The 14411-nt window shown below is 37.9% G+C and overlaps 2 protein-coding genes across 2 annotated transcripts; one reads left to right on the plus strand and one right to left on the minus strand.

Moving 5' to 3' along the window:
• Positions 1 to 15: 15 nt before the first annotated feature.
• On the plus strand, positions 16 to 721 carry MELLADRAFT_71222 (uncharacterized protein; the record flags this gene model as incomplete). Its single annotated transcript, XM_007407071.1, has 1 exon — positions 16 to 721. The coding sequence occupies one exon, from the start codon at positions 23 to 25 to the stop codon at positions 224 to 226; it is 204 nt and encodes a 67-aa protein (XP_007407133.1).
• Positions 722 to 6677: 5956 nt separating this feature from the next.
• MELLADRAFT_71223 (uncharacterized protein) lies at positions 6678 to 7471 on the minus strand (the record flags this gene model as incomplete). The annotated part of the gene is made up of 2 exons (XM_007407271.1): positions 6678 to 7048; positions 7140 to 7471. The coding sequence occupies 2 exons, from the start codon at positions 7443 to 7445 to the stop codon at positions 7013 to 7015; spliced, it is 342 nt and encodes a 113-aa protein (XP_007407333.1).
• Between the last annotated feature and the right edge of the window lie 6940 nt (positions 7472 to 14411).

Here is a 14411-nt window from a genome sequence, read left to right on the forward strand (position 1 = left end):
CAGGTTTGACTGGGGCGAAAACATGGACAACTTCATCGCAATGCTACGAGAAGATTACAAGTTCATTGCTTTCGCAGATGCCATGGACGTTCACAAGAAAAACGTCTACAGAATCTTCAAGCAACAAAGATCATGGGTCATCGCTTTCAAGTATGACTTAACCATCAGGAAGGCTGTGTTCGCAGTGAGAAATCCGGATCAAAAAGTCCCTAACCCAGCTTTATAGCCGTCCGGCCTGGTAAACGAAATCTTTTACACGGCTAGAGCTCAAGACGACTTGAACACAGAAGACAACCCGTATAAAAAGGGCGGCCCTAAGAATGGAAAGAACCCCTACTCCAACATTCTGACGGATTTCCCGAATCAAAGTACGAACACTAGAACAGTGCCAGGACCTTCTAGACCTTGGAATGACAAGAAAGAGAGAACGGACTTCAATAAAACGGCCCCGTACGGAAACTACAAAGGAAGAAATTTCGATCCTAATCATAAGAAGATGATGGAGAACACAAAAGGAAAAGGAAAGGATAAAGAAGCGTAGGCGTTACTCACTCGCTATCTTTGTACTTCGAATCTCATTTCTTTTTGTCACTAAGTTTGATCTGTATAGATACAAAATTAGCAAACTCGTTCTTACCTTTTTTAATTTTTTTCTCCACCATCGTTTTGTTATCTACCATGGAAATGAAATATCAAAAACCATTGGTAAATTTCTTCTACGAATATTAGAAATCGCCCAAATATGATCAATAGGCAATGTCAAGGAACATCTGCTCAGATAAGTTTGAACCTGAGTTGCCCTGTAACTTCTCCTCCTTCATCGAGCTCGTCAATAAGCGATAAAGAAGATGAAGTTATGCAATCGAATGATTTAGAATGGCCAGGTGAAGTTGCGTGTGAAATGAATATAGATGAATGGGAGAAAGCACTAAGAAACGCAAATTTATTTGAGGAGTTTAAAGATATCTTATTGGGTTTCAAGATCGGTTTCGATCAAGGAATACCACACCATTTCTTAATCGACTGCAAATGGTATACTCCTCCTAACCATTCATCATCAGATCTATCAATAGATAAGATAAAAGCAAGTATGGAAAAAGAGAAAGCGGCAAAAAGGATTTATGGCCCATTTACTCACGAAGATGTTTTTCAAAAAGTCGGATTTTTCAGGACAAACCCATTAGGAGCTGTAGTTAACGGGGATGGCTCTATTAGACCGATAAATGACTTATCATACCCAAGAAATGACCCACAAATCCCCTCAGTAAACTCATTTGTAGACGCAGACGACTTCAAGACAACTTGGGATGATTTTGCTAGAGTTTCGTCATTCTTCAGAAGATCAACAGTCCCTTTCCTCTTGGCGCTTTTCGATTGGGAGAAGGCCTACCGTCAAATCCCAACCATGCCAGAACAGCAACCTTATATGATGGTAATGGATTCGAATGGGATGATTTGGTGGGATACAAGGATCGGGTTTGGAGGCGTAGCGGGCTGTGGTTCGTTTGGAAGACCAGCGGATGCATGGAAATTCATCATGAAACACGAATTCGACGTGGTGGAAATATTCAGATGGGTTGATGACGCTTTGTTCATAAAAGAGATAAATTCAACTTTAGTGATGAAGGACGTGGTAGAAAGAAGTCTTCAATTAGGCGTCATAACCAACGAAGAAGAAATGTCGAATTTCAAAGAAGAACAGAAGTTTATAGGTTTTATATGGAACGGTGTTACGAAAACAGTGCGTCTTCCAGAAAATAAACTATGTCAAAGAAAAGAACAAATCAATGATGCTCTGAAAATAAATAAGAAATTCTCTTTTAATGACGTAGAAGTATTGACAGGAAGTTTAGTTCATGTGACTTTAATGTTACCCCAACTGAAATGTTACTTGAAATCTTTGTACCGTTGGAAGAAAAGCTGGGTACATAAATACGCAACTCAAAAATTACCCCAAGATGTGAAGATGGACCTCATGCATTGGAGGTTATTGTTATCAGATTTCAAACACACAAGATTAATTAGGTATTCAGATCCCGTAGATTTAGGTTGGGTAGGGGATGCTTCACCAAACTACGGAGTAGGAGTACTGATAGGGAAGAAATGGTTCCAAGTCAAATTAAAGAAAAACTGGGAATCATCAGGAAGAACGAAGAGGGGGATTGCGTGGTTAGAAACAGTAACCATTCGGATAGGACTATGGTATATCATATGTCATGATAATTACGAAGGAAAGTTGATTATTGTGTGGACTGACAACACAACCAGTGAAAACACAATTAAGAATAGGAGATCAAATGATTTAGAAGTGAATAGAGAATGGAGAAGGATCCAAGAACTGCTACTCTCATATAATATAGACTTGATAGCGAAAAGGGTCATATCAAAGAAGAACAACGCAGATGATATTTCGAGAGGCAAAAAAGATCACACAAAAGATGAGTCAAATCGAGTGTGGGTGGCTCTCCCATCTGACTTAACAGGTATATTCACGCAATATGTTATAGAGGGAGATGACGATGAAGTGATGAAGAAACAATTCCCAGGACTAGTTTGATTATGAGTTTCTGAGAGAGCGAAGTCCGTTTTGAAACAGATAGATAAATTTGTATTGATAGATGTATCTATATGGAAATTTGTAATAAATTATGTACGATAAGATACCATTGGTGTGCTCGATTGCTCGAGGTATTTTAGTGAATACTGTAAAGTAGACCCCTATTTGAGACCCCTATTGATAAAAATGAGATTTGAATAACAGACGACCGTTCTGGTCTGATGAAACTCCAAGTTTTAAAAATTGAGAAGAAAGTTTGAAAACTTTCTTTTTAACAAAAGTACTTAGCCACAACCATCGAAAATGGAATTTATGGAAGAAAATCTAAAACTTATATCGCAATTTTTGAGTAAAGGCGATAACAAGATATATCATGAAGACCTTCAGATGCATATCCTAGACGGATGGAAGTGGAACACTCTACTGAGCTACAACGGAGCAGTAAAGAAATTCCTGAAATTCAAGAACCAAAGCGAAAATCCAGAACCGAATTTTCCTTTATCAGCGAACGAAATCTACGAGTTCTGCGTATGGGCAGGAAGAACTAGGATGGGACCAACAAGAGAAGATATTATGTCACAAACTTTGGAGAAATATCTATACGGATTGAAGGCATGGCATTGTTATCATAAAGAAGATTTCCCAAAAATTAACGAATCAATTATAAAATTAATGTTGATTGCATCAAAGAAAATGGATACAAAGACAGTAAAGCAAGTTGAAAAGAAAGCAGTTCACTTAAAACAATTATTATTTTTAATATTGAAGTTAGTCAATGGAGGAGAGAAAGAACTAGCCATTTTAGACACGATATTATGTACATTTTGGAGTCTAGCTAGATTAGGGGAAATGACAAATGATAAGCACGATTCAACAGGGATAATAAGAAGGTCTGATGCGAAAATTTTGGTAGATGGATCAGAGGAAGAAGGGTTTATCACTCTTAGAGGAGCGAAAACCGCAAAACCAGGTGAAATCCAGATTTTACAACTTAAACGTCTAGATCATTTATTGTGTCCTGTAGCAGCCATTAAGAGGAGATTGGCAAAAACGGTCAACGACGAAGACGCTCTTTTTAGTTATATACATAACGCTAGAAGAATATCGCTATCAAAACAAACAATTATGAACGCATGCAAAAAGATTTGGGAAGAAGGAGGATTCAATGGAATAACCGGACACTCATTTAGAGTAGGAGGAGCTTCATTGAGATTCGCTTTAGGTGTTCCAATATCTGACATTTGTAGTATTGGAAGATGGAAATCAGATGCGTGGAAATTATATATAAAAACATACACTCCAGAAGAAATAAAAGAAACGAAAGAACTTTTATATGAATTGAAAAAACATAAGTTGTAAGAGTTTAACATTTGTTTTATTAAGTAAATGGGTCACACGTAATAGAGAACATGGATACTGAAAGAATTGGGGTTTCGGCTAAAGGCTCAGGCTTTCAGCTCCGAGTAGAGGTGTAATATTCCTCAACCTAAATTCTTGATTCATCCCTGAATCTTATATTTTGGTAATCCAAATTAGTGTGTTCTTAAATACCTAGATAATAATTTTATTACAAGTCTTATTAAGACATTCTTTGATTACTCTTGATCCATTATTTAGATCTAAAGAACGGTAATCAAAGGATTTAGCGTAGATAGTTCTTCAGCATAAAACAGCTGGTACGATTCTATTTAAGCTATGAGTTATTCTTAATGATCCTTCAAGTAATCGGTAAGACTTCGATTACTTGGTATGTTACTTGTATGAATTTATTATCGTTAGCATCACTTATAATCTCTTTATCAAGATTATGAGTAATGCTAAGGTTTTTAAGCAAAACCCGAACACTGACAGTCCGGGGCGTAATAGCCGGGACTGTCTAGAGGAGATATCGGTCTTTCCTTAATTATATCACCTTGAACGTGTACACCCTAAATTTGGAATTACTAAAAGAAAGTGGATTTTGATTTCACTACACAAAATATAATATTTTCTGGGAAGAAAATTAAATTATTGATACACAAAAATATTGAGAGGCCAGGAGAAGGGCAAAAAATAAATAAAAATATGCATCTTGTTCCCTGTGGTGAGAGCTTCACTCTCCATATTTTTCCATATTTTTACAGTCCGTATTGATAAGTATACTAACAATAAACCTTCATAATCATCCAATTACAACCTGTAACAAGCACTGAGATTTGGCTCATTAGTGTTTAGAGAAACTTTTGATTTCTGAAAACACCTATAACTTTGTCAAATCTGCCTCAAAACACTCGATTTTAAGTGCATTAGAAAGCTGAACTCTTTCTCTCGAACTTTCATAAGATCAAGAACTATGTAGCTAGTATGACAATCATTCTATGGATCTGTATGTACAAATGTATAAAAAAAATAATATCTTTTTTAGCAGACCAGCATGCTGTGTGGTCCTATTATGAACTATTTGGAGGACAATTCCAGCTTACCAATGCACCCAAAATTGAGCGTTTTGGACCGGAATTGAAAAAGTTATGAGTATTTTCAGAAATCAAAAGTTTCTCTAAACACTAATGAGCCAAATTTCAGTGCTTGTTACAGGTTGTAATTGGATGATTGTGAAGGTTTATTGTTAGTACACTTATCAATATGGACTGTAAAAATACGGAATAATATGCAGAGTGAAGTTCTCAACACAGGGAACAAGATGCATATTTTTATTCATTTTTTGCTCTCCTCCTGGCCTCTCAATATTTTTGTGTATCAATAATTTAATTTTCTGCCCAGAAAATATTATCTTTCTTGTAGTGTTTATTTATCAGATTCTCTTACCTGGCAAGAAAATCTTGATACATTTTCTTCCTTGCATAATCCAACAGAACCGCTTCGAACTACTTTTGAACACTCTTTTTCCTGAACTTATGAATTCAATCCTACGTAACCTTGTTTTTTTCACACACTCCTTCAGCCAATGTTTCTTGACATGTACATTCATTTAAAAGATAAGAAGATATCATACAATATGATCATATATGAAACCTTGAGATTTGATCAACTGTCCGACTCCAAGTGTGTTTGTGTTTTGATCTGCTTCGAAAACTTTGAACAAACTGTTGATCTTTAGTACGCACATATCAAACACTCCACAAGTCGAGTTCATTTTCACATGTTGGGATACATTTGCCGGCAACTTGGCAAGCAGTCAGTTAGTCATTAGAGTCAGTATCATGCGTGTAACCCATTTCTATGCCTTTTGACTAGATCTTGGTACATGTAGATGTAAGTTGATCTATTAAGATGACAAAACTACTTCGAATATAGTGAAATCATTTGTTTGCTTGATGCACAGAGGTTGGACGACGAGCTGAATGGGCCAATGAAAGAGTGGACCTTCTCAGGAGGCCCAACAACTTTCTAGATGCTCGGATGAATGAAGAGGTTTAGCTTTCAACTTTCAACTTTCTTGCCCCAGTTTCTTTGTTCGAGATCCCAATAGATAGATAATTTGCTTGCTCCAAAAGAGCTCAACTTGTTGCATTGAATCCAAGTAATGAAGTTATTCAACAGAAGTTAATGAACCAAGAAACCTCATTTTTCAGATTGCACAAGCAAATGGGTTAAGAACTGGGTAAAGCAGTACAGTTTTCATCAAGTGGGGCTCTTGATATGGGAGCAGATTGTTTTTGGAGGAATGGACGTTGACACAATAGATGTGACGCCATGTGAGAGTTCTGTTTGTTTTGCTTGTCCAAGAGTCAGACTAATTTTGTCATCTTAAATGCATGAAGATTTTGCCAAAGATATACAATGAGGTGAGGGATTATCTCAACTTGATAACAGAGGACTCAGGAGGTTCAATTGAAAAATTCTCTACCATCAGTTTCCTCAAAGTAATCACGTATTCAATGTTAGATAGAACAAAATTACCTACATCATTTAGACTTGGTATAGCATAATACAATGTTGATCTTAAGTGATTTTCCTCAAGTTCTTTGAGATTGCAAAGTCAAAAAACTTGACAATAAGCTTATGTGACAAAGTTTACTCTTTTCCAGATAACCACTGTCGAGTCAACTTGATATGAATTCACACATCTCCGGACTTGAACTGATAACCCAAGATAGCTCAAATAAAGAGCCTCGAAAATCATGGTTGCAATCATTTTATTTACCCGAGAAGCTCAGAATTGCCAAGTATTGTGCACAGATCAAAGAGGAGGATGTCCAATCTTGTATTTGATAAGTCAACCAATGGTCTAGCTGGACAAAAAGCTCATGTAATCAAGTTTTCAATTTTCTATATGAGTAATTCAACTTAACATGACCATCCCCAGATGTGGCACCGAGCGTCATCTACAAAGATGCCGAAAAGGATTGTTGCAATCATTTTTTGTATATAAGGAACCCAAATTTTTGAGTGTCATACAAAGATCGTGAAAAAGGGAGCTAATCTTGAGACATTTTGAACAGTCAAACTCATGATTTAATCCATGGGTCCATTGAGTTTATAATCCAATTCCTGGGAGTCGAGCAAAGAAATAAATCAGTATCCATTCAGGAAAAACTTTACTCTCAACATTCTTCATATGTGATATAAAACATATACGGACCATAATCTCATTACAGGTCATTTCGTCCATGAGATGACATTGAACCCCACGAGATTTAAAATCTTCAACCAATGCTGGATTGATCTCTTTACCATCATCTTTAAGATGTCGATCCCTAGTAAAAACAATATGTTTGAAATTGGGAACTTTCTTCAAAGCATCCACACCAGCATATTTTAAAGCATTTTCCCAATAATCTTCACTAAACCGTAGATCTGTCACAATTGTTCTAACATTCTTTAACATTGGAACTTCTAACCAATAAATCCTTTTTGTAAATCCTTCTGGTCCATCTTGAGTTCTCATAACTCTTAATTTCGGAAAACTCAATTTTGTAACTTCATAAATAAGTTGATCATCAAAATTAATTGTGAATAAACCTTCTAATGTATCTTTAATAGGTTCAAAAATTCCACTCAAACCTTCAGAATCTCCCTCAGCAGAAAATAATTCAATGATTTTTAATGTTCTTTTCGAAGTTTCAATTATATGAGCAAGTCCTTCCGTCTCTTCATCATTTGTAAAAGAAAATAAACGAAGATTTGATAAAGCTGGAGGTTTCAACTTTAAATCGTCTAAGGAATCATAGTGGTATGATAAATTTTCTAATTTCGGTATTGATGATAATAATTCTGATATTGAATCTAAGTCGTAAGTTCCAGACTTTGAATGCTTGTAATCAAATGAAATATTCAATGATTTCAAATCTTTGATGGTTTTGATAGCTTCGATCAATTGGGCTGAAACTCCCATTGAACGGACAAAGGTAAGACATAAATTCTTTAGGTCGCTACCAAACAAACTGATTAATCTGGACAATTGATTCATCGAAACTGGAGTTGATTCTTTTGTAGCTGAAAAAAAACCAAATTGAAATCAATTTTAATCAATCCTTTGACATACCCACACAAAATATCAACATAAAATTCCATTTACCTTCTTGCTTTGGTTCCTTGCTCGCATCTTCGGCATCTCCACCTTCACCATCTTCATCATCTTCATTTTGTTCTTCTGAATACCAAAGTGCTTTAATCGAAAGTCCTTCGATAGGAAAAGAATTATGAGGTCCCAATAAACTATCATCCCAATGATCTAAAAACTCCTTTGCACGTCTAGAATTATTTATATAAATCCTTTGAAAATAAAGTGGTATAACAGCTTTAGCCCAAGTTTTAGAAACTAATCTTAATTTAATTAATTCCCTGTAAGATGAGGTCGTTAATTCAGGTTCGACAATTGAGTTATTGCAATCGAAGTCTCGATATAATCGTTTTACAAACTCTTGTAAGATTTGAGTAACAATATTCAATGGTAATCTTTTCATTTCATCCATCGTATCTTCAATCTTGTGCTTCTTCTCTTGTGTTTAAAAATTGAAGGATTTGCTGTCTTCTTGTGAATTCGTAAGGTTTTCAATGTGAGATCGATCGAGGAGCCTTCAAGTCGGCGACTGTTTCTTTACTTTTATAAAATGACCGTCGAGGTTTTTCTCGTGTTTTGGATTTCGTTCGGATCAACGCACCTCAGAGACCACTTCATATGTACTGGTTTACTGCGTAAAAATTTTCACACCCAGGTTGATGTTGAGTCCTGAGTCCTGACTGAGTCCTGACTGAGTCCTGACAGTAGACTGCATGACCAGAAATACCATCGGTTCAATTCTGTATAGCCAATGAATCTGCTTCCATAAAATGCTCAGCACCGTCATGAGTTTTCATCTGTAAAAAAACTTGTTTGCAAAATTTGTGTCATGTGTGGAATTCCTTCTTGCAATTCTGGCTGCAAAGCCACACCCAAATACAGCATATACAGGGCTGTATAAGTGGTATGGGCCCTAGGGTGACAGGGTGTGCACTGTGGGCACTACCCTGCTGCAGCCTTCAACCTAGCTGGCTATATGTACCACCATTCAATAACCCACCCACTGTAACCACTCACAACAGCTCACAGCACATCAGGTCATCTTCATCCAATTGACTCTGCCAGAGCTGGGGCAGTGTTCTGGTGTTTGGCAGCACCATTCAATTTTTGACTCACAATGGGATGGCTTGCTGTTTGATTCTCAAGTCCTTGTATCCACCTTGGGGATCCAACTCTGGTTGGCCACCAAGCTGTTTAGTCAACAAATTCCTTGGTTTCCTCAACCACAACTTGAATGTCACCTCAAGCACCTCAAATAGTCACCTTGCCTATCAATCTCCCCAACAAACCAGCCAAAAATCCTTGATCCATCCCATTTTTCCAACCAACACAACAACTACAACTATGATCAACAGAAGATTATCACAAGTTCCCTTGTTTGCTGTTCCCCTTGATTTTTTCCTGTGTTTCTTATTTTTGATTTCTTACAGGATTTCACTGCTTCATTTTTGGTTGATTCTAAATTTGACAGGGCTGCCAATGGCAACAACCATATCAACAACATGTGCGCTTATAGACAAGTGGATAGAACCCTTGATATACCATGACTAGACATAATTGAAGGAACACATGTGATGATCATAGAGAAAGACATAATTGCAGGGAAAACTTTTACTACATCCAATACTGACACACTGTGTATAACTGATGCATAAGAGCCCCTGAGAAGATATCCCAAGCTCTTCCCATGATTAAGTTGATTTTCTCATGGTTTGCGGCTTGGTTGGAAGCTGTAACATGGGAAATTCAAGTATTGGGTATTGCCACAGATGAGGAAATATAAAACAAAGTACCAGTAGACGTTTGATAAAGCCTTCAAAATTGATATGAAGATAGCTTCCTTTCTGGCAGTTCAGTGCCAAGACAACACCTTGGAAGATTAACAGAAGAAGGGAGTACCTTCTGCCAGCACAACTCCCCAGGACTATCAATCACATCTCCCATATACTAGTAACTGGCAGGCCAGAGACACTTGAGCAGGATTTCAAAATAAGTACAAGCAATTGTTTTACCAACATTCCACCTAAATACTGATGTCATCAAATGAGATGATAAATTTGTACACCCCTGCTCCTGTATTCACAGATCAAGAATATTGAGTTGACCAACCTTTGACACATCAATTGGATAAGTTATTAATCTTTGAAGAAAAACTCACGCATCAAAAAGCAATTTTTGCACTGTAAGCAAGAGATAAATCTTGACTAAATTACATCAATATTCATATAAAACAAAATTGATGACCATCTCTGCACTATAGTTTTCCACATATTTTCACCTTGGAGTTTGCCTTTATGAGCTGTAATTGTATATATCATTGTTGATTGTATATGAAAAGCTAGATCTGTCATTGTCCTTTGAGACTTTGTGATGTTGGAAAAGCATATGGGAGAAATCATTATGATATTCAATTCATATGGATTCCCTCCAACTAAATCTGCAATCACCCCCCAAAACCCCAAATCCATGGGACATGGTATCAGGGCTTTGGCGGGTAACTACAGATTTAGTCAGAGCTCATGTTAGACTCACTTTTTAGGGTGTAATTGGGGCTCAACGTCCATGATGTTTTGCCTTCAATTGCTTCCTCTATTTATACTGAATTTTGAACCATTGCTCATACACTTTTCAGTTATTCACAAATTGCTTTTCCTTCCAATTATGCTTTGTGTGTCATCTACGTCAGCTTTTTGCTTTCTTTTTTTGCCTTTTTGCTGTGCTTTCTCTGCTTTTAAATTGCTTTTCTCAACCTGATGGGTGCGTGGTCTGCATTCATTTGTCACGTAGTTTCATTGTTGTATCTATTGTGTCTTGATACATTCTCCTCTTGATTTTACTTTTTGCTTTCTTTTTTTCACTTTTGCCTGTGCATTGGCTGCTTTTGATACATTCTCCTCTTTATTTTACCTTTTGCTTTCTTTTTTTTACTTTTCCCTGTGCGTTGGCTGCTTTTAAATCCCTTTTCACATACTGATGGACAATCATGTGTCCTGTAGTTTCATTGTTGTAACAACTTCTTCTTTATCTGTTTTGCTTTTCACTTTCATTCTTTGCTTTTGTGGTCACTGCCTCTGTGTTCTACGTGTCTCTCTGCTCCATAACAAGATGCTTATATGCTTTTCAGTTATTCACAAGTTGCTTTTCTTTCAAATATTGCTTTGTGCGTCATCTACGTCTGCTTCTCTCCTTCTTTTTTTAACTTTTTCCTGTGCTTTTGCTGCTTTTAAATTGCTTTTCTCATTCTAATGTGTGCGTTTTCTACATTCGATTTTCACATAGTTTCATTGTTGAATCTATTTTGTCTTGATACATTCTCCTCTTCACTTTACTTTTTGCTTTCTTTTTTTCCTTTTCCCTGTGCGTTGGCTGCTTTTAAATCCCTTTTCACTTACTGATGGACAATCATGTGTCCAGTAGTTTCTTTGCTGTAGCTGCTTCTTCTCGATCCATTGTGCTTTTCACTTTCATTCTTTGCTTTTGTGATCACTGCCTCCATGTTCTACGTGTCTCTCTGCTCCATAACAACACCCTTCGCTCTTCTTACAATACCTCATGCTAATTGCATCCTTTTTCTATGTCTTTCTTGGTATGCACTTTTCACTTATTCTTTTCAGCCTTATGTGTCCATTTGATCCTGAGGCCTTTCCAAATGCCTTACACTATGTGCTGTAAACCAATTATGTCTTTTGTGTTGCCTCTCTTCACCTCACGTACATGTTCTCAAATGCACTCTCTGAATCTTACCTCGCCCTTGCTGCAAGCGCTTCCTACATTGTGCTTTTTCTTCATGTGTTGTGTATACAGCGCTTCAAGAATCCTTTGGGTTTTTTTGACACAAGAAAACAAAATAAGTGTCCAAAACCCTGGCTAAAACCCTTGCTAAAACCACTTTGATACTAAAATCTGTCAAATTTGAACTGTCCAAAAGAGTGTTTTCTGAGTTTTGTCCAAAACTTGGAAAAAAAGACCGCCAAATAAACCAAAGGATTCTTGAAGCGCTGGAATCCTTGTTATTGTTTTTCTGTTATTGTAATCACAGGGGCCAAAATAGATACTCACATACATGTGAGCGTTGTAGACTTTTTGGAATTCTCCAAAAAAGATTCATTTTCTTTCAGATTGATTCAATTCACAATCTTGTTTGTGTTCAGGTGATCATCCTGTGGTTCTCATATTTTACTTGACATTTATTGAGAAGGCTCATTTCCATCTTGGATGAGCAATAACTGATTCCCAATGAGTACTCAGGATCAGCTCATGAGGCACTGAATACTCAGCAATTTGTTCAAAATGAAGATGAGCACATGAACTATACCTTCCTGAGGCTTCATTTTTCAGTGAAGAAGCCTGCCCAGGGGCGTCCCAATTGAGCTGCTCAGCAAATACTCAGTAGCATCCCCTGACTGGATCACTGATGGGCCGGACTTTTCTCAGACTTCCTTGCTAAGGAATGAAGCCTGATAAAAGCGTCATCCCATCTGCTCATTGCTCAGCTAATCCTCAGTGATATCCCTGGATAAAGTTTTTCACACTGAGGGGCTGAGATCAACTGAGCAGCCCCTCAGCCAATACTCAGTGACATCCTCTGGATCCTTCTGATCCGGCCAGGAATGCCCCTGAGGACTAGCTGAGCAGGCCCTCATCCAATGAGCAGTGAAATCCTCCGGATCCTCCTGATCTCATGGATGCCCCTGAGGAATAACTGAGCAGCCCCTCATCCAATGAGCAGTGAAATCCTCCGGATCCTCCTGATCTCAGGGATGCCCCTGAGGAATAACTGAGCAGCTCAGTTGAACGAGCAGACGGGCCTCAGGCTTCATTCCGGAGCCATGAAGCTTGAGGCAAGCTTGGCGCTCTGTGATCCATCTGGGGGATACTTCAGAGACTTAGCTAAGGGAATACTCAGTTCAGCTCAGCCCCTAAGCTATACATTGGTGGCATCCCTTGGAGCTTACTGAACCAGGGAATGCCGCTCAGGATCAGCTGAGCAGATGGATCAGCCCTTCCTCAGACTTCTTTGCTCAGGAATAAATGCTGAGGAAGGCTTAGTTTGTCTGCTCAGTTCCTGATGATCACGTAATCAGCTGACAAACAGAAAGAAAAGGGAAACAAATGGGAAACAAATGGGAAACAAATGGGAAACAAATGGGAAACAAATTGGAAACAAATGGGAAACAAATGGGAACAAAACAGGAAAATTTCAACGCTCACATAGTTGTTGCCCCTGTGAATGGCCTATAACATGGTGTTTGTATCTCCTGTTGGTGTCCTTTTTTACCTGTGTCCCGCAATTTGCCATATGCGCCATATGCGTTTTTTTAATCATCCTTTTTCAATTGGGGGATTATTTTTGTCCAAAATGCTACATCTCCATCTATCTCACATAATAGGTTATTCTATTTTCCTTTTTCTGGGGGTTAAACCACTCACAAGCTTTGCCACTTCCATATAAGCCGCCAGTTGATTTTGCGCTTTGGGTCTCTCCAATAATTCCTTTCAATCCTACTCTCTTCGACTTCACCCATAATGTTCCTTTATATTATATTTATATACAAAACTTATAACCAACACCAACCCTTTCCTGATTCATTGCATCACTAACAGTGCCATGTATCCCACCCAATTGCTAGACTCAACCTATGTACCCGGTTTTGGCGTAGTCAACTGGATGACAGTTGACATGGCAGAAGACCGTGTTGAATTAGACATCTTAGGTCACTTGTTATAACATAGTTTGACAAAAAAATTGTCCATATGTTTGTTCATATCATTACCTAAGGGCAAAAAGTTTAAAAAACCCTATTATACACATACAATTCACAATCACATATAGAACTAAAGCCTCATACACAGACACTGTAGTAGGGCTATGACCCGGCCCTCTGTGTGATGGGGAGGCCCCGGGGTGTTCCTGGGACCTGAGCACACCCAAAAGGGATCTAGAATTCACTCAGGGTCAATCAGGGCACACCTTGAATCAATTACAGGTGCAAGAAGCGGGGCAGAAAGGGGAAATTTTGACAAGTGTTGCAGGATTGAGTGTATTGTTCATTTGTACAACCTATGTGCACCTACTTAGAATTTCAAAAGAGCTGTAAACATGTTATGGCTCTGAGTCTGGGTCTTGGGCAACAGAAGTGAGGATTCAGTATGCCGTCTGGTTCTATTATGAGATTGTTGTATAAAGGAAAAGGACAATGATGAGCTAGTGATGTATGTATGATGTGGTCCACAATATGTGAGATGTGCATCAGACCTTTCACAGATTGGATTGTAACAAAACACTCAAATAGACACCATTTTTTTGTTTGTCCAGGAAAAACAAACCAGGCAGCCAGAGCCACTGGAGCG

This window comes from Melampsora larici-populina, assembly GCF_000204055.1.
Source record: "Melampsora larici-populina 98AG31 unplaced genomic scaffold MELLAscaffold_8, whole genome shotgun sequence".
Taxonomy (NCBI): domain Eukaryota; kingdom Fungi; phylum Basidiomycota; class Pucciniomycetes; order Pucciniales; family Melampsoraceae; genus Melampsora; species Melampsora laricis-populina.